The following is a 21,755-nucleotide window of genomic DNA, read 5'->3' as shown; positions in this document are numbered from 1 at the left end:
GGGCTCAGACTTACAAAATTTGAGTCAAGAACTTGCCGACAAGTCCTGATTTCCAGGCCCCTCGAGTTGACTCGGATTTAAACACTGACTTGAGACTGACTCCATACAGTTTCAGAAGTTGGATACGAAGAATTGAATTATTATTTTTTGTAACAATTCATAATTTGGAATGAGTTACTGATCGAGTTGAGTTACAGAACTTTAGTACTCTAATGTGGACTCGACTGAGACTCTTCTTTAGTGACTTAGATTTGACCACTGGGGACTAGAGATTCAACTTGGACTCGAGGCTTTGTGACTCGGCTACAACACCGAAAAATTTGTCACTTGCTCATGACCCATTTTTACTTCTTACTAGGATGAAATGGATTGTCATTGTTCTACAATAAACTAATCTACATTCATTAAAGATGGGAAAACAAAAAGCTTTTTTTTCCAGATGTAACTAAAAAAATAATTAGAAAGTGATACATCTTTTATAAACAGTAGCTTAAAAATGTTAGTTAAAAAACAGAGATCAAAGATAAGACTCAAAACAGATTTTCCCAAACTGAACATTTTAAAACATATTGATGTTTTTAAAAGATGCCATATCTTACTGAAATTTTACTTCCCTGGTTGTCATAGTAAACATAGATTCAATATTTTGACAAGAATTGCCTAGAAATTACACAAATATAAGTAAGATTTTGCATTTTTTGCAGTGTGCATTTGCGCTATGTGCCACTGACAAGTGCCACTGATTGTCAAGATAGGGCCCTTGATCTTTTGAGCTGAGATAAAGTTCCAAGGATGACCTGCTTTACTCAGAGTTCTCATCTGAAGTGCGAGATGAAATACGACCGATGTTAGACACCTTTACTTCTTGAATGCTGCAGAAGAGAGTGAGTTTTTGGACTTGTCTGGGTGCCCTTCTAGTTTGGACCATATTTTTTTGTTGAATAAATGTTTTTTTTCCCCATCACATTTAAGTGTAATTCTTAAAAAGGATTTTTTTTTTTTTCGATTTTGTAATTCAGCAGGTGATTATTTTCAAAAATAAAGGTTGTAATTCTTTAAGGAGCTTTGTGCGTGGAATGGTAGCTGCTGGCTCTGCGGCTGTCACTCCGTCCCGCCTGGAGACGCTCGCTGTGTAGTTTGACACTTGGTAATTGTGTTGTTGAATTAGATTATTGAAGAACACGACTCGGGCCGCTGTCGTCAACATCGTAGCTAGAGGTAGTGAGGATGATGGGGAAAACACACACGGCGTGTCATCTCTTTTACTGTATATCATCACAAACACCAACTTGCTTACATGCACACAATGTCATCTGCCCCCCCCCCCCCCCCCCAAAAAAAAAAAAAACCCACAGTAATGAAGGCTGGAGGCTGCCGGGTGCGAGATGGATGGTTTGACTTTAAGCTTGTATAAATAAAAGCTAAATAAATCCTGATGGCCTCCAGTGATGGAGCTGTGATGTTCGTATATAAAAGCACTTCGGACAAGTACTGAAGTGTTTCTACGCAGCCTGCAGCGCGCTCTCATTCAAGCTTTTGTTCCAAAGTGAGTTTTTTTGTTTTTTTTAAAGATGGAGAACAAGCCAATGTCACACTGATGTCTTTTTGTGACCACCGTGGTGATTTCCAGGTATAGTTTTTCTGACGGTCTTCTTATCCTGTTCATACTTGACAGTGTAAAAACAAAACAAAAAAAAAAGTGAGAAAATCTCTGTACGAGTACAGATGGGTACTTTTGATTTTCTTTGCTTTTTTCCCCCCCACACGAATATGTGTAACGCTGTATGAAAATTAACTTTGTTGTGCTTTGCATGGAACATTAATTACGAATGCAATAATAACTAGAGCGCAAGCCTCCGCCAATACTAGTTTCAATTCCACAAAATTTTTTACTTTGGAAAAATTTTCAAGGTCAAAGTCCTGTTAGTGGATTTTCATGAGTTAAATTAGATGCGATCAAATGTCAGGAGTATGTATTTAGTTCATGTACTTGAATCAAAGTTTTTTTTGTGTGGTGTTGTCAGGTTGGGTTTTTTTTTCCCCCAAATTTTTTGGTTTCTGAATTCTTTTTGAGATCATTTTCACAGAACTTTGGTTATCTCTGCTATGCACAATTTGTCATTGCTTTTTGGCACTTGGTTTCCAACTGATAACTGGAAGACACACAGACATAAAATTGGAACCTCCATCCAATTTTGGTGATGTAGGCAAATCCATAACAGTAGATTTGCTGTGGCTGATCATCTGAATGCCTTTGTAATTACTGCAGCCCTACACATCAACCTTGTTAAAAATAGGAAGCAGCACACTTCCATCTCACTCCCCAGGCATCCTCTCACGTTCCAAGATGTTATTAAAAAATCTGGTTAGAAACTCCACTGCCATCTCTCCTAAACATTTCCATGCCTCCACTGGAATGTCATCTGGACCAACTGCCTTTCCATTCTTCATGCTCTTCATAGCTGCCTTTACCTCATCCTTACTTATTTCTTGTATTTCCTGATTTACTCTCTCCACAACATCCAGCCTTTTCTCTCATGTTCTTCATTGATCAGCTTCTCAAAATATTCTCTCCACTTTCTCAACACTCTCCTCACTTGTCAGCACATTACCATCTGTATTCTTTACCACCCTAACCTGCTGCACAGCCTTTCCAGTTTGGTCCCTTTGTCTGAGCAATTGGTACAAGTCCTTTTCTCCTTCCTTCCTGTTCAACTTCTTGTACAGCTCTCTATATGCCTTTTCCTTAGCTTTTTCCACTTCTCTTTTTGCCTTATGTCACATCCTCTTGTACTCCTGTCTACTTTCTTCATCTCCCTGACTATCCCAATTCTTTTTCGCCAACCTCTTTCTCCTTATGCTTTTCTGAACATCTTCATTCCACCACCAATTCTCCTTGTCTTCCTTCCACTGTCCAGATGTCACACCCAGTACCTTCCTCACTGTCTCCCTCACCACAGCTGCCGTACTTTTCCAGTTGTCCAAAATTGTTTCCCCTCCATCCAGTGCCTCTCTCACCTGCTCACTGAATTTCACACAACAGTCTTCCTCCTTCAGCTTCCACCATCTGATCCTCTGTTAAACTCTGACTTGCTTCCTCTTTTTCACCTCTAACATCATCCTACAACCCGCCATCCTATGCTGTCTAGCTACACTCTCCTGCCACCACGGTACAATCTCTAATTTCTTTTAGCTTGCATCTCTTACAAAGGCTCTAGTCCACCTGTGTGCACCAAAAGTTGCATGTGACATTCATAAGTGGGACCAAAATGCACGAAATCTGCATTGATTAATTCCACGTTTGATTAATTTGTCAGTTATTTTATGATTCTTGTGCTGCTTAGGGAATTAAACTAAATTTTGAAAATTTTCCTCATGGGTTGAGTTAAGGTTTCCAAATGTCTCCTTTAGAACAAAAAGCACTAAATCCTCACATTAGCAAATGTGGAATTAGATGATGATCAGCATTTTGCTCAACTTACGCCAATATCTATTGACTGATTTTCCATCAGTTGAATAGATTATGAATTTCAAGTTTTCTGGGATTTTCAAGGTGTATTTATTTCACATTATGAATTTTTAGACATCAGCAGTATAAGATAGTTAGAACATGGTGGTCATGTTATAACGACAGTACTTTGCGTGATTTGAAATGGCACATTCCCTGTGATGTCACTGTCGGCAAACTTTATTTCTCATCTTCTTTAGTTCAGGTAACTTCATTGAGCATACATCATTGTCAAGTGACATCCAGCAGCCGCCCTGGGAGCTTCTCTTCACTAATAAATCACATTATTTCTCCTTCCTGCTGTTGTTCATGTGGTTTTCAAACAAAAACTGTGATAAACGGAGAACACTAGGCTGGATGTTGGAATACTGGTGTGAAAAACAACAGTTTTAGTCTCATCACTCTCACGTCCCTTTTGTGCATTTTACAGGATTTGAAGTCTTCCTAGAAACGATGAGAAATGTAGTATACCTCACCTGAAATGAAAGAAATATTATGCAGGTTCACACTTCACAAGAGCCCAAAAGTCAGTTTAAGCAAATAAAATTTAGTAAATTCACCCTTTTAATTTATAACTAGTTTACAGTCAGTTCATTTAAAATCTCATTTAAAGAATGAGAATGACCAACTTTGAGCTCAACCTCTTCAATAGAACCAGAAGTCCATCCCCTTTATAACCGTCATGGATTTTTATTGACTGTTATGTATTGAAGGTTACTAGTGGAAGTGTAAAAAATACAAACACACTGTCTTCGTTTTCACATACGCACATGTCCATCAGTTCAAACGGGCAACTAACTACTTGCCTATCAAAAATACATAATGTCCTTCAGTCGAAAGCAACAACAAATTACACGTATTCTGGCCTGCACTGAATTAATGACATATCAGTTCAAACACATGAAAGTAAACGTTCTGCAAATAATCATAAGGCACGGCAGCAATTGAGGTGCCAGCTGCACCTGCATCGTTATTTCTGTCACAGCTTTCGCTGAGATATGAGCATAGTTGGCCTGTTGCCATGATAAATCAGGCTAGCTACAGGCAACGTTTTGAGAGGTTTTATCTGGACCTAAACGGTGACTCAGAATCTCACATAAAACTGAACTAGCTCAAATTCAAGTTCTTGAGTTGCAAATGCGCTACATCAAGTTCACCGTTCATAGAAAAATTAGCTTTGTCAATGAGCATGCACCCCCTAGAGGGCAATCCGCACAACTCCAGGGGTGCAAACACACTGTGGAAACACAGATTTATACGATTACAGGATTTTCTGGAGTGCAAGTTGCACCAGTCAAAAAATGGCTCTTGAACAAGATAACACACATACGTTGCATTGGAGCATAAGTCGCAGGACTGCCCCAACTATAAAAAAAACAAACAAAAAACCCCCCAACAAAACACGATTTATACTCTGGCATCTTAAGGTAGCTTTAAAAATGGGTTGAAAATAATTCCAGAATAATTCTTGAAGGGCATCTGGTAATACAGAGCAATCTGAACATTTTGCATCAAGTTTAACAACATTAGTGCATGTCTGTTGCCCTATTTGTGAGATTACAGAAATCGCCGCTTCATGAGGATACACGAGTATAACGGATCCGGAATCTTAAAAGGATGTACGCGACATTCCAGTTGTTGATTGTCCTCAGTTCTCAGTGAAAGCTTCCATGAGATCAGCGGATTAGCTTTTCAGAAACTGACCAAACTGGCTGGGAAAAAAAAGAAAAAAGAAATTGTGCAGCATTAAGAAAAAAAACAGTCCACATCTGGTTGCTGATCTTTGTCAAAACTGAGGCTTTTTCAGATCAATAAGTTTCCACAGATTTATTCTGAGAATTCTGTTCTCCTTCCCGATTGGTTGCCTGTGATCTTCTGGGTCTAAAACAGGATGTTGCATCAGAGACTAAAAATAAAACTTTGAGACTGATTTGACTGAAAACTGTTTGAAAACTGCCATCCTGAAGCGGGAATTAGAATTTTATGCTGTAGACTTAGAAACCAGTTCAGATGAAGGTTAAACATGACGGAGGTTTCAAAATCAACTTGTAAACACTGTAGAATCTTGAAGGTATTAATTGATTTTCAAAATTACCATCTCAATGAAATGCACCAGTTAAACAGAAATTTATCAAGCATTTGTGCCGCAATTTGGGTTCCAACATTTTCCTCCAAAAAAATCTCTGACAGTTTTGAGAGTAACTGGGATTTGATCTCCTGAGTTTGCGGATGGAAGCCAACCACCCTACTCTCCGGCTGCCTGTCTCACTTTAGGTTTGGACGTTGGCTGGCAGAATAAGCAAATAATCTGTGTCCACTTTAGTTCATATTAAAGGACACTTGGTAACATGACTGCTGACAACGGGGGAAAGAAGTAGGAATTTAAGTGGAAGAAAGACAACCACTGCAAGATAGGTGAAGCAGGAGAAGGGGTTGATGACACAGAAGACAAAGGGTATGGTAGAAAAAAAAAAATAAGAGTTGGGAAATGGATAGAGAAAGACAAAGTCAGAGAGACATGAGGGCAATAATTTCTCTCTCAGGGCTAATAATGATCAAACTGAAACTGGACTTAGACGGAAAGACAGACAGAGAGAGATGAGGTCTTTGTGGAGGTGAATATCTCTCGGCGGATTTATAATGACCCATATGAACTTGGATGTGGACTTTGGAGGAAGAAGAGCAAACTCGGAAAGAAGAGGGATGAAGAGGTGACAAAGAGAGAAAGGACAAAAGTGGAAAAATGTGTCTGCAAAATGTTCTTTTTTCCCCTGAGAGACTGATGTTCTACACAAAAGCCCGTTTTGCCTTTTGCCGACCCATTAAATAAGTCGTCCTACCACATGCCATATTTCTGTGTCAGTACAGTTTATCTTTTTAGAGTCCAGAGTGAAGAGTTCTGGAGAACTATCACCTCCATTAATGGCATCATACCGCTCTGGGCCAATCAGCAACACATATCACCTTGTTGGCACACTGATAGCTCACGCCATCTGATTCAGTTATGCTAACTCCAGACCATTTTCACTTGACAGCGATTAGTGTTGTTGGACAAACGGCAAGTACTGTATCCTCCAGCGGTGAAGTAGCATTTATTTATTTTTTTTGCTAGTTTGGGAGGTTCTGTGACTTATACTCTAGTTTGATTTATATAATTAAAAATCACATTCATTAACAATAATGACGACTATTTATACGGAACATTCTCAATAATCAAAGCACTTAAAATAAATTAATAATGAAAGAATAAATGGCAATAATAAAAAGTACACTAGAATGCACAAAAATCTAAAATGAATGAGCTGATAATACAGAAAACGGTACAAGTTATACTTTACCGCGACTTATACTCCAGAAAATACGGTAATGAGGTAAACCACAGTAAATGTATGTGCATTTGTTGATTTTCAAAATAGCTGAAAAATGATGGCATCGGCAGGCCTTATATTACATGGCAAAAATAAAATAAATTAACAAATAGATCATGATCAGCCCAAGCCAGAGGTGAGATTGAGATGGATTGGATGTCTAAAGGAGGGATGCAGGGTATAGAGGGAGAAGGATACTGAGGATGGAGCTTCCAGGCAAGAGAGGAAGGGGAAGTTCAAAGAGAAGGTTTAATGGTGCAGTGAGAGAGGACATGCAGGTGGTGTGACACAGAAGACAAAAGGACAGGGTAAGATGGACAAGGCTGAGTGACTCCTAATGGGAGGAGCCAAAAGAAGAAGATTTTGAAAGTTCTCTGTTAGGTTGGGCAGTTGGACGATTCCATTGTCCATTGTCGATAAATATATATTTATTTCTTTGCTGTGGTACTTTAAGGAGTTTCAGCCAGAGTGTGTAGAAAGGAATGGTGGCAAGTCTTTATTTCTGTGTATCAAGAGGAGGTGTCTGCCTGGACTTAAATAGAGATGTTGCAGTTGTCAGCCGTGCATGAGCCGAAACAAGACAAGCCCTTCCTGTGCGGTACACAGGTTTTTTTTTTTTTCTTTTTTGATGAGCATATGAAAAATTAATCTGAGATATCAAAAAGAGTTTGTCTGCCTGGAGTTACAGTGCATCCAGAAAGTATTGACAGCACTTCACTTTTTATGTTACAGCCTTATTCCAAAATAGAGTAAATTCATGTTTTCCCCTCAAACTTCTACTCACAACACCCCATAACAACAACATGAAAAGTTTTTTTTTTTTTAAATATTTGCAAATTTATTAAAAATAAAAAACTAAGAAATCATGTGTACATAAGTATTCACACCCTTTGCTCAATACTTTGTTGACGCACCTTTGGCAGCAACTACAACCTCAAGTTGTATTGAATATGATTCCACAAGCTTTGGGCAGTTTTGCTCATTCCTCTTTGCAGCACCTCTTAAGCTCCATCAGGTTGGATGGGGAGCGTCAGTGCACAGCCATTTTCACATCTCTCCAGAGATGTTCAATCAAATTCAGGTCTGGGCTGTGGTTGGACCACTCAAGGACATTCACAGAGTTGTCCTGAAGACACACCTTTGATATCTTGGCTGTGTGCTTAGAGTCATTGTCCTGCTGAAAGATGAACCATTACCCCAGTCTGAGATCAAAAGCGCTCTGGAGCAGGTTTTCATCCAGGATGTCTCTTTACATTGCTGCATTCAGCTTTCCCTCAATCCTGACTAGTCTCCCAGTTCCCGCTGCTGAAAAACATCCCCACAGCATGATGCTGCCACCACCATGCTTCACTGTAGCGATGGTGCCTGTTTCCTCCAAACATGATGCCTGGCATTCACGCCAAAGAGTTCAATCTTTGTCTCATCACACCAGAGAATTTTGTTTCTCATGGTCTGAGAGTCCTTCAGGTGCCTTCTGGCAAATTCCAGGTGAGCTGCCATGTGCCTTTTACTAAGGAGTGGCTTCCGTCTGGCCACTCTACCATACAGGCCCGATTGGTGGATTACTACAGAGATTGTTTTCCTTCTGGAAGGTTCTCTCTCCACAGAGGAATGCTGGAGCTCTGACAGAGCGACCACTCAGTTTAGATGGACTCTAAGAAGAGTCTTGGTGGATCCAAACTTCTTCCATTTATGGATGATGGATGCCACTGTGCTCATTGGGACCTTCAAAGCAGCAGAAATGTTTCGGTATCCTTCCCGAGATTTGTGCCTCGAAACAATCCTGTCTCAGAGTTCTACAGACAATTACTTTGACTTCATGCTTGGTTTGTGCTCTGACATGCACTGTCAACTGTGGGACCTTATATGTAGACAGATGTGTGCCTTTCCCAATCATGTCCAGTCAGCTGAATTCATCCCAGGTGGACTCCATTTAAGCTGTTAAACATCTCAAGGATGATCAGTGAAAACAGGATGCACCTGAGCTCAATTTTGAGCTTCTTGGCAAAGGCTATGAATACTTATGTACATGCGATATCTTAGGTTTTTTATTTTTATTTTTACTAAATCCATCCATCCATCCATTTTCTTCCGCTTTATCCGGAGTCGGGTCATGGGGGCAGCAGTTCAAGCGAAGCCGCCCAGACCTCCCGATCCACATTTTACTAAATTTGCAAAAAAAAAAAAAAAAAAAAAAAAAAAACACTTTTCACATTGTCATTATGGGGTATTGTGTGTAGAATTTTGAGAAAAAAAAAAATCCATCTGGAATAAGGCTGTAACATAAAATGTGGAAAAATTGAAGCGCTGTGAATAGTTTCTGGATGCACTGAGCAACAATTGCTTGGAAATATCAGATGAGGTGCCCTGTTACTCTACCCATTACTGTAAATTAGTTATAACGAGCAGCTAAATAAATACCAATTAATCATTTAATTAATTAGTAGACACTTTAGTGTAAAATAGAGTATGCACATCATACAACACTGTCTCACTGATTTCATCATTCATCATCCATTGCAATGTTTTACTGTAGCTAACGCCCAATCCTAATCTCCATCAACAGTTTGTAGTTTTTCAAATTAAGGTGAAACTTAATTTTTTACTCATGTGTTCCTTCTTTGTCTTGTCATCTTTTCCACTCTCTCTTCTCTCCCACTTTCTCTCAGTATGGGTTTCTTGGTGTAATGAGATTACATGGGATTATAAACCCGGTCTGTGTGTAATCCACACCACTCAATCCCATTTCACTATTTAGACACTCACTTATACTCTATCTGGTTCTGCATGATGAGCTCTTATTCTTTTATAGCCCTCTCTTAATACATTCCTTTATTATTTTGTTATACAAATCATTTCATGTGTATTTAGTCTTCTGATTTTTCTTTTCTTCCACTCTTCCCAACTTCTGATGCTTCTGTTTTTTCATCCTCAGAAGCATTGTTCCTATTTTGTTTTTCTATGCCTCACTGATTAGTCAATCATTTATTTTTTATTTATTGTTTGCTAATTAATTTGGGTATATTCAGTCTCACAGTTTGCTTTAATTCTTCCTTCATGCTCCCTTTCTTTCTTCCTCTGTTTTATCGCTTTCATTTCCTTCCTCACTTTTCTTTCTTGCTCTCTACCTTTATGTCCCTTCCTTTGTCATTTTCCTATATTTTTCTTTTGTATCTTTGTCTCATTTCTTTCCTTCCTTCCTTCCTTATTATACTTCATCTTTTTCTTTCTTTTGCTCATCTATTTATCCATCCCATCTTTCATCCACTTACGTACTTCCTTTTATCTTCTCTCCTTTCCTTCTTTATCCTCTTATTCTTCCCATTCTTTCTTTCAGACCTTTATCTTCCTTCCTCCACTTCCTTCTTTATTTCCTTTAAGTCATTTTTCATTCATCTTTCTCTAATTTTCGCTTTTTTGCGAACTTCAGTCACTTTCCGGTTATTATTAATTATTTATAATAATAACAATGATAATAATAATAATAATAAATATGAGTCCATCTCGCCACCAGAGCACGCGCGTGAGCTGCTGGACCACAGACGCGCACACTCTCGCGCGCACACGGAGCAGCGATGAGGAGGAGGCGGAGCTGTCCAAGAATAATATATTTAAAAAAATGATATACATTTTTTTTTTAAACGAAGTGAAAGAAAACTTCCGCTGTTGAATCAAACGGCTCGTGAGAAAGTTTACAAAACAGCATAAATTAGATAGATGACCGATACCCTGTCACATGCGCGTGCACTGGAGTGGAAAAGCGGTCCTGCGCTTCTGTGTTCACCAATCAAAATCCTCTGTCCGCCAAGGACTGTCCTGTGAGTGGCTCAAACGGCTGTCAGTCATGAAGGAAAGAGGCGGGGCCAAAGAGAGCTGACCCGAAGTCCGATCCAGTCCCGTTTCCTCACAGAGCGGAGTGTCCACCGAATGTTTGCCGCTAACGAGAACCAGAGTTTACCTTGGATAAAGTGGGGGGGGGGAAACAAGGAGAAAAGGAGGAGAACATATTAAAAAAGTGTTTTCTGGAGAGAAGAAGTAGTTAAAGTGACTGAAAGAGCGACAGAAGTAGAAAAAGAGCGACAGAAAGAGAGCGAGAGGGCGCGCGTGGCTTCCACTTCTTCCTCCATGTCGCTCCCCGGATCCCCTCCGCTTCTCTCGCCGGCTTCGGGAGCTCCTCCTGCAGGCGCGCTGTACCGCTCGGCTCCGGAGCCGCTCCACACCTCCGCCGCCTCCACCGGCACTTCCAGTCCGGCAGCAGCGCACAACTCCCATTCACTCTCCCCTCCTCCGCGGCTGACCAGCGGCATGCTCAGCGCCTTCCTGCCCGGCCCCGGAGGCGCACTGGGCGCCTTGGGCAACGGCGGCACAGCCCCTCTGGTGTCCGCAGGCGGGACCGCTCTGGCTCCACTCACCGGCTTCGGCTCGCTGACTCCCGGATCCCCCGGCTTGGGACAGCCCTCCTCCAACTCGGGTCTGTGCAGTGAGTGTAAGTTAGTGGAGGTGCACGGCGTGAAGGTGGCCAGCTTCAGCGTGGACGGCCAGGAGCTGATCTGCCTGCCGCAGGTGTTCGACCTGTTCCTGAAGCACCTGGTGGGCGGGCTGCACACCGTCTACACCAAGCTGAAGCGGCTGGACATCACGCCGGTGGTGTGCACCGTGGAGCAGGTGCGTGTGCTGCGCGGGCTCGGAGCCATCCAGCCCGGCGTCAACCGCTGCAAACTCATCTCCAGGAAGGACTTCGACACGCTGTACCAGGACTGCACCAGCGCCAGGTCCGTCCACTTACACACGACACTCCCACCGCGACAAGCCCACGGGTGGCTGCTACAATATGTTGGTAATCATTAAAAACTGCTTCAACCAAGCACAATACTGAATGGTTTAAGTTGTATTTCAACAGCTTATACGTTTTAGACCATTTTAAACCCTATTTTGTACCATGTTTCAAACTAGTTGTCAACATACCAAAACCACAATGATCCTATTTAAAAGGCGATGATTTGAACTGTTTTTAAACTGTTCTACACACATACACTTATATAAAGTGGTTATAACTTCTTCACACCCATTTTATACAGTTTAACCAGATATATTTGCCAAACAAAAACAAGTTTTGAACTATAGCAAACCAACGGTAAACTATATATGCGTTAATTTTAGTTTGGGTTTAACTGATTTTGGAATGTTCCATATCAACTATATGGACTTCCAAGCCACATCTCTAACTGGAACCTCCTTTCAAGAGCTGAACTAGGGTACAATTTTAGAATGTCTCTGGCTAAATGAAGGTTAATGTGGGTTTATGTGATTTAGAAGTCTTTAACACAAAATACAGATGGATATACCTTACAGTGGTTTAAACTAGATAGCGTCTTAACTGAACTGTTTAAGAGCAAATAATTAACATTTAGTTGACTTGAATGTGTTCTACAGTGATGTATGATCATTAGTTATTTTAAAGTCAGACAGAAAATGTCTTGAAGTTGCCTAAAACAGTATTATCATAATTGAACAAAATTTAACTGGCTCTAAATGACCTTTTATGGGGCTTTAAATGTGACTTGTAAATCAGATGAATTCAGATTCTTACATTTTTGAAGCACTTTACACCATTAAGAGGCTTAAATTCAATTAAATGTGGTAAATTTGAGACAAGGTTTTTGTACAGCGATGAACTGGTTTATAATATTTTCAGACTTATTTTTTAAAGATACAATAATGAAATAGAGGGGAAAAAATGAACAGATTATTGGTTCTATGTGCATTGCTGCAGCATGTTCAAAAACATTCCAGTGTCTCTGTGTGGCTCTAAAATGACACTGCCAGTGTATTGTATTCAAAACTCAACAACAAATATAGTTTATTATATATCAAACTTTATTGGGATGCTATCTTATAATTTTGTGACTTATTACAGAACCCTTAACACATGTAAATTGTCTGACAGTTTATCATGACTTTGCTTTTTAAAAACAACATTCCAACAATATTCCTCAAAGTCATTTCTGAAAATATAATTTTCAAGTGTCAGTACTCAAAGTACAACTGCATTTTTCCCCTCTTACTGCATGATTTGTGTCTCAGAGCCTCGTGGGTCAGTTTATGCAGATAATATGTCTCTTGAGACTCAGATTTGGGCTTGATTAATGTGGGAATGTACTGTGTTATTATTATAATTATGGTGTTCCTATAGGAGTTACAGTATATTTTCCTCTACTAATTGTTTGTTGTTTATTAAAGAAAAGTGTCAAATATTCTTGCAGCTTCTCAAGTGTGGGGATGTGGTATTCTCGGTTTTCTGGTTGTGTAAAAGAAGGACATATTTTTGCTTTGGACGTCAGGGAGACATGATACTGCAGTAAATGTTATTCCATACATACGTTTCACAACCCCCTCTTAAATCAAGCCTTTATTCAATTTATAAACAATATTCATAGTGCACAGGACCATTTATTTCAAGTTTGAAAGCTGGATTGCCACCTGATTTTGCACCTTTCAGTGCAGACCATCTTTCCTGCAATGTGAAAAAAAAATATTTCAGAGGGGCCTGTTTATTATTGGGAAGGAGTTAAACGCACTGAGACAATCTGTTGACTTGAACACAACATATCGAATTGCTGGTATTTAAAGCGTAATTGATCGATTTCATAAATTCAAAAAGTCAGAATTATAAGAATAGTAATACAAAAGGAAATAAAGAAAAATGATAACTTGTTCAAAACGGTTGTTGCAGTCTTTTTGATTTTTTTTTTAAATAAGATTTTTCAGGTCAGTGCTGTAGCTGGTTGTTGTACTGTATTTTGGTGTAGTTCACTGAGATTAAGTCAGCAGCAGCAGACGGTGAGGTTTGTGTCGATGATGGATGGATGTGGCAGTTGTGCAGTATCAGGTAATTATTAACTGTTTAGTGTGCGTGTTGCTGTGGAGTTTCTGGATTGTTGGAAAGTGACCTCTTGTTTTCAGCAGAGCTGGCTGAGAGTCTTAAAGTCTATAATTTATAAAGCGTGAAATCTTCTGCTCCCTCTCTGCAGTGGCTTTCTCTCTCTCTCTCTCTCTCTTTGTGTCTTTATCACACACTACTTTTATCTTTTGCTATTTATTATCACTAAAACCAACCATTTGTAAAAGAAGTGCCTGTCGGTCCGAACTAGATGGTTGAGTTTGTATGTGGGGTGGGAGATTGTGCTGACAAAGAAAGTTATTTAAAAAAAACCTGAGGATCCTCATCGTACGAATTAAACCAAACCTCCTCCTACAACTTCCTGTACTTAAAAATGACTGAACCGCAGAGACTCCACGCAGTCAAGTTAGACCTTATCCTAAGCTTAACCTCATTTTCAAGGGCTAGCTATGCTAGCAATTTGGCCACAATACGTCTTAATGAGTTTTAGCTTAATCGCCAACGGGGGCAAAAAGGACACCAGTCATCCATGCAAATGTCAGGTCAACTTCAACTTCATTCAACTTTGACACCAACTGTTTGTACAGACACCCAATCACAAGCTGTCGTAATGCCACTAACAAATAACAAGAAAATGAAGACTTCTTAAGATGGTTTTCCAGCACACATAGATTTTGATACCCAGTGATTTTGTTAAATTTAAACTTTATATTCATGTATGATCATGTGGCCACCACTGATCACACAACTCACTCTGTCACCAAGCATCTGCAGATACACAATCTGTCTTAGCTACCAGCCAAGTAACTGTAAAACTTGGGTCTTCACTCTCAACCAGCTTCAGAAATGCGAGGACCAGTCAAAATGTTTTACCTGAGATGTATAAAATAGGTCCTCACAGAGACAGATGTACACATCCTCACACACACAGTGCTACATGTCGTGGTTAATAATGAATCATGTGAATGCACATGGAACAACACGGCTGGAGAGCTATTGTTGTTGAACACACAGTGAGCACATGCCCCTCTCTCTCCAATCATATTGACATTCCTCTAATGCTACCCCCCCCCCTTTTTTTTTTAACCTGACTCTGGGGGAAAAAATCAAAATGGTCAGAAAAACCTCCCACTGTGCTTCTGCATAGTTGGTCTTCTCAGTAATTATACCTCCATGTTTGTGTACTTATGTGTGTAAAAACAACCACCATTTATATCCTTTATATTTTATATCCTTTTTTAAGAAGAAATAGCTTAATGCACACTATCTACTCAAAGTGGTCATTGACGCCTGGATATTTATTTGGTTTGTGAACAAAAATCTTAGAAATATTTTCACCAGTTACCATCAAATAAATAGGGGTGCAACTAATAATTGTTTTCATTACTTCAATTTGTTCAATTAAACATGTAGTTTATGAAACATCATAGTGATGAAAAGAGGTCTACAACTTTACCGACATCCAAAAGCAGGAATGAAACAATTTACTGATGACTATCTACTTATTGTATAAGTGCGTAAAGAAGAGTTTGTGTTTCTACCTGAAATGAGGGTTATTTATCAGGTCCTCACTTACTCAAAGGCCTATGACTTGGTTTAAGGGGTTAGGGTTAGAGTCGGTTTTAGGGTAAAAGTGAGTCCTCACAAAGATAGATGAAAAGAAAGGCTGTGTGTGAGTTTGAGTGAGAATCAGTTGTGAATGACAGGAGGGAGGTGTGCTGATGTTGGAGTGTTATTCTGGGCTCTTCTTATCACGACTGTCCTGTTAGAGTCACCGCACACTAAGGTGGAAAGAACATGACACACATACATACACTAATGTAGGATACTGCACAGTCTGTACCATAGAAGAAGTCAAATTTTATCACTTTAGACAACTTTATGTAAGAGATGAGAATGTTATCAAAATGTGTCAATATAGATAAGGATTACATGACCACTTGGAAGGCTCCATCATCTCCAAGTAGACTTGGAACAGTGTTGAATCTTCTGAGCAGTGGCCAGACAACCAAAATTCCAGCAAGCACCCATTGATGAATCACCCAAGAAGTCACATAAGAACCTCACTGAACATTGAAGGAACTCTAAACTTCTGTTATTCATTAATTTTCTACACCTGCTTATTACAATTAATGGTGGACTTCCGTTAACACTGCTAATATCAGAGTTTTGAGCCCATTATTAGAAAGATTGGCAAAGAGTGTTGAAATTACTGCTAGTCAAAGAAGGACAAAGGACAGAAAACCACTTTGATGATCTGCAAGTCTTTGGTGCAGTTCCATGGTTAAGAAGAAGAAATTTTTTTTTTTATTATTATATATATATATATATATATATATATATATATATATATATATATATATATACATACATACATACATACATACATACATACACACACACACACACACACTGCATCCAGAAAGTTTTCACAGTGCTTCACTTTTTCCACATTTTCTTTTGTTACAACAAAATGGATGAAATTAATTTTTCCCTCAAAATTCTACACACAATACCCCATAATGACAATGAAAACATTTTGAGATTTTTGCAAATTTATTAAAAAAAAACAAAACAAAAAACTAAGAAATCACATGTACGTAAGTATTCACAGTCTTTGCCACAAAGCTCAAAATTGAGCTCAGGTGCATCCCGTTTCCATTGATCATCCTTCAGATGTTTCTACAGCTAAATTAGAGTCCACCTGGGGTAAATTCAGTTGACTGGACATGATTTGTAAAGTCACACACCTGTTTACATATAAGGTCCCACAGTTGACAGTGCATGTCAGAGCACAAACCAAGCATGAAGTCAAAGGAATTGTCTGTAGACCTCAGAGAAAGGATTGTCTCAAGGCACAAATGTAGGGAAGGGTACAGAAACATTTCTGCTGCTTTGAAGGTTCCAATGAGCACAGTGGCCTCCATCATCCGTAAATGGAAGACGTTTGGATCCACCAGGACTTTTCCTAGAGCTGACCAAACTGAGCAATTGGAGGAGAAGGGCCTTAGTCAGGGAGGTGACCAAGAACTAGATGGTCACTCTGTCAGACCTTCCAGAAGAACACCCATTTCTGCAGCAATCCACCAATCAGGCCTGTACGATAGTATGGTAGAGTGGCCAGACGGAAGCCACTCCTTAGTAAAAGGCACATGGCAGCTCACCTAAAGTTTGCCAATAAATTTGCAAAAAAAAAAAAAAAAAAAAAAAAAAAAAAAAAATTTCATGTCATCATTATGGGTTGTTGGGAGTAGAATTCTGAGGGGAAAAAAATTTACTCCATTTTGGAATAAGGCTGTAACATGAAATGTGGAAAAAGTGAAGCGCTGTGATTACTTTCCGGATGCACCGCGTATATATATATATATATATATATATATATATATATATATATATATATATATATATATATATGTGTGTGTCAAAGCTGATAACATTCAACAAGGACATTGTCCAAGAACTTAATAAAAACAAATCTGTTCCTGTTCTATCACTTGGTCACATTAGCCAGAAGAGACAGAGGCAAAGCGATAAGATGCCATTCATTTTCAGTCAGTCAGCATTTTACAGAGATGAGACAAGTGGTCGCTATGCTGCCAGGTAGGCGGGGCCAAAACAGACGAAGTCTATTTTATGAAAACGCTGAGTGATGCAACACAGCGAATACCAAGCCAAGTAAAGGCAGCATGACATACCCATTCTTCAACCTAATGTTAGCCAAAGCTAACCCCATCTCTGACCAACAAACAAGTGCAAGTTCTTGACCCACAAACATTCTTGGCATTATCTGTGCTACCACAACATGATGTGTTCTTTGCTCTCCAACATTAATGTAACTTTACTACGTATGATAACCATGGAAACAGTTTAACTGTAATGAATTAAGCAGGACTGGGGACCCCATAGCAGAGAACAATAAGGAAGCATAGATAAAACAGACACACAGTGACGAGAGTCCGCATAGCAAAAGTGTCCATGAGGGTGAGATGCATGCAAAACTCAGAAAACAATCAGCAGAAAGTTTCTGCAACAGGCTAAAAAAAAAAAACATGAAGGAAGTGCGCAAGAAGACTTGGAAACAACACAAGCTGCTCTGGAACTCAAGTGAGGTGACATGGGAACTTAACAGTGTGTGACAGTCACTAAGGAAAACAGGTATGTACGTGAACTGGAAACTAGAGCATATGTGGACAGGAAGTAAGCAGTGAAAACACAGATCAAAAATGCTAAAATAAGAGCACCAGCTGCAGTGAGGAGAGGGTGATGGTGACATCAACTGTGAGAACACTACAAGAAAATGCAAAGCCGAAGAAAACAAAACCTGTCGAGTTTGGAAGATAAACTTTTTCCATATTTTTCGGCAACAAATGTGTCAAAGATGTGGAGTGAGAACATCATTATAAATAAAATATTCTGCCCCTCCAACTCAGATCTGACCCTGCATAGGACGTACGTCTCCACAATGTCACAAATATTGCAGGTTTATGTCCCCACAACAGGATGAATACAACTTTACACACACACACACACACACACACACACACACACACACACACACACACACACACACACACACACACACACACACACAGATACTTCGAGAGTAAAACCTGCACAAACCCAGCGTGCGTTCCTCACATCAATTTGGTGTTTTTCATTCTTTTACATGGAGCATTAAGTTCTTTTAATGAAACACAGTGGTTTGCAAAGCGTGCACACACACACACACACAGTCAGTTGTTTTGCCTTTGGGGTGAGATGTGCATTTGTGTGATTGTGCTGTGAGCGCAAACAGCGATCAGTTGTCACACCGGCTCAGGTTACACGTGTTGACTTTTGTGTATACATCTACACTTGTGTGTTGAAGTCCTGGTGTTTTTTCTTCTTCTAATGTTGGTGTGTGTGTGTGTGTGTGTGTGTGTGTGTCTGGTTTCAGCTCCGCTTTGTGCTCGTGGTTAATTGATAAAGGTTAAAGTGTCGGCTGGAGGAGAGTCGAGGTCACAGTGCCGCAGCGTCTTGTGTGTACTGCTAAAAATACTTGTCAAATAATCAACTGATTTACTCCTTTTTCATCTTTGTTTGAGATAAACAGATTTCTGAAACCAGATTCACCACGAAGACAGACTGATTCACAGTGATTTTTTTTCCCTTTTTCTTCACCTCTTTAGTTCATCTGCTAAATGTAAAAGGAAAATAATGTTACATTTACCAAGGAGGTAACAAGCAGGATTAATCTAAACATCCAATTTATTACCACAAAACCTGGAAGAAATTTCAATATCATTACAAGAAGAATGTTACATTTTTATGTTAATCCAGAGGGAATCATATTTTAAAAAGTTCCCCCACATACAGAGAGAAGGGATTGTTTGTTTTTTGCTCAAACATTTTGATCAGTTACTCAAAAAAAAAAGTTTGATTAATCTGTACAAAACAAAGTGAAATTATGATGTTTATCAAGAGTTACAATTTTTTTTTATCTGGATTAATTTTTCTTAAACAGTTTTTTTTTTACATTTTGCTCAGTTGCTTATTACATGATCTGTGAATATTTGTGTTAACGCAGATGAGTATGTCTGTTGCAGTGTAATATGCACGCACACAAATGCTGTTAAAGTTGCCGTATTGTCAGAAATTCTATGATACTTGAATCTCAATGCAAACTTCCATGAATGTTCAGATTTTATTCATCAACTTTTGCTCGATACCTTTTTGTCAATTGAGCACTGTTTGTTTTCTGATGTGGCCATATGACTTTTTTAAGTAGTGAAAAATCACGTGTCGTAAAAATAAAAAATTTTGGACACATATAATGGAATAACTGGAAAAACGATGAACATCTGCTCTAATAATTGACTGAGCTGATAACTGATTTTTACACAGGTCCATACGGCTTCTATCAGACATTCACACAATTTGAAGAGTTTAGATGCAAAAAGCTACAAGTCCAAAACCACAAATTTTTCATTGAGATCAACTTGCACTTGGTTCCTTGGGTCATTATCAGTGTGCAACATATTAAAGACCTTGAGCACAAAGTTTTATTTATGTAAATCCGTATTTTCAATTGCATTTTTCCCCCATTTGAAAAAAACTTGACTTACAGCTTTTCGCATCTGAACACTTCATTTGTTTCCCAACTGAAGTCATTTATTGAAAATGACTAAATCTGGTGAAATCGCCAGTTGAAATTCCAACCAGTATTTTTTTTTTTTTTTTTGTGGAAATGCAACAGTGTCAGTCACATATCTGGTTATTTCCAGTGATAAGCATGTATTTTTTAGAGTTTTAATTCAATAATAGAACCACAGATTGAAGTTGTCAGTTTTGTGGCTCTGTTCTGGTTGTTTACACAAACTCGCTCGCACAAAATATGAAGGTTTATACCTTAAAAAAAAAACAAAACAAAAAAAAAACGGGGGAAATCAGTAAAAAGCTACTGGAATCCCTGGGGTAAAAAAAAAAAAAAAAAAAAAAAAAATCGTTAACGTTTACCACCTAAACTGAGTTATGTTATTCCCGCTGTGAGTCATCCTTTATGCAGTTTAGTGTCGAGTTTATTTTTTCCACAAAGCTCACGCTGGCTTTTTTGTGTGTGTATTTTGTGCATCTCTGGGGCAAAGGAGGCGGTTTCATGCATCACTTACTATCCTACCTACTAGCCGGGGCAAGAGACCCACACGCAGAGATGCTTGTTCACTCTCCGTCTCTGCCTCTTTTTTTTATGGATGAAAACAGAAGGGAGTGAAGGATCACAGAAAGAGAGGGAGGATAAGATCAAAGCAAGAAATATGACCCCTTGTCACCACAGAGAAGAACTGATCTCCTTGTGTGCATTTGAGGGTGTGGACTGAACCAAACAGAAAGGGTGGGTGGGTTGGTTTTGTGTGTGTGAGCAGGTCAGTGTGAGTTTGTGCATTTTGGAAATGGATAATGTTTCAGTCCTCAATTTTTGGCTCAAAGGAGGGGGCATGAGACTATGATGGTGTTAGCGAAAGAGACCGATAAACATGAGTAAGTGAGAGATGTGACAACAGACAAGAGAGATGGGTCAGAAAAATATTAGTTTTCTGACTTGTATTGTGATTTAAAATGTGATTCCTTTATCACCTCCAGATCTACAGCTGAATCCACATTTTTTTGGACACTGACAAATCTCAATATTTTCGCTGTCACGGGATATTAGAGTTGAAAATTAAAACAAATATCTCAACGTGCAGACTGTCAACTTTAATTTGATGTAATTATATGTAAATAGCTTGAGCAGTGCAGGAATTACAGCACTGAACCAGCGCGGTCGCCCATTTAAGGGTCCGAAATTGAACTGTTACAATGTTATTTAATAATTATTTCATTGACAAGGCTCCACATAAAATGCTAAGAGCAGTTTAGGCGAATCGGTGATTCTAAACCGGCCGTAGGAGCGTGAACGTGTTTGTTGGCCCTGCGATAGAACGGTGCCCACTGACTGCTGGGATTGGCTCTAGCCCTCTTTCTCCACCAACAGCTGATTGGCTCAGTCAGGTGTCCGTTTGCTCTTGATTGGTTGAGCACACGTGAAGGAGATAATCAGCTTTTGACAAAAGGAGAAATGGAACATAGGCGTCCCTGAGGACCAGGATTGGGGACCACTGGTCTACCTCATTGCCTGATTTCATGTAGCCTAAACCGTAAGTGTCCTTCTCAACATTTTGGTCAAAATGTTAAAAGTCTTCTTGGAACTTGAAGTCACTGTCTTATTTCAAGCTCTTTTGCAGTATGAACTCCAAACATTGTGCCGACCTGATTTTTTTTGGATAATGCCTGGAGTATGCTGCAGAAACCTCTCTTGAATCTGTCTGATGATCTTGGTGTCAGTTGGCAGAAGTTCTCATATATGATGCTCAGGTCTATTTGATTGTGACAAAGGGGAGGAGCTATGGAAATATAGCAAAAGAAAGACATTAGAAAGGCACCGGTCCATTTCATCGAAGACATT

The 21,755-nt window shown here is 39.3% G+C and overlaps 1 protein-coding gene across 4 annotated transcripts in view; it reads left to right on the top strand.

The window, feature by feature from the left end:
• The first annotated feature begins 5,877 nt into the window (after positions 1–5,877).
• The window catches only part of LOC117505204 (dachshund homolog 2-like), a 99,834-nt gene continuing 83,956 nt past the window's right edge, over positions 5,878–21,755 (top strand). For 2 of the 4 annotated variants that reach the window (XM_034164779.1, XM_034164776.1), the window contains exon 1: positions 10,845–11,648. In XM_034164779.1, the coding sequence (XP_034020670.1) occupies positions 11,002–11,648 (647 nt within the window). In that variant the 5' untranslated portion in view covers positions 10,845–11,001. Of the gene's footprint in view, positions 5,883–10,843; positions 11,649–21,755 lie in introns of those variants that run through there. The other 2 variants (XM_034164777.1, XM_034164780.1) reach the window with 2 other exon arrangements.

This window comes from Thalassophryne amazonica, chromosome 23, assembly GCF_902500255.1.
Source record: "Thalassophryne amazonica chromosome 23, fThaAma1.1, whole genome shotgun sequence".
NCBI lineage: Eukaryota > Metazoa > Chordata > Actinopteri > Batrachoidiformes > Batrachoididae > Thalassophryne > Thalassophryne amazonica.
Note: the sequence above shows the minus strand (reverse complement) of the source record. Positions and strands in the feature narration are given on the sequence as shown.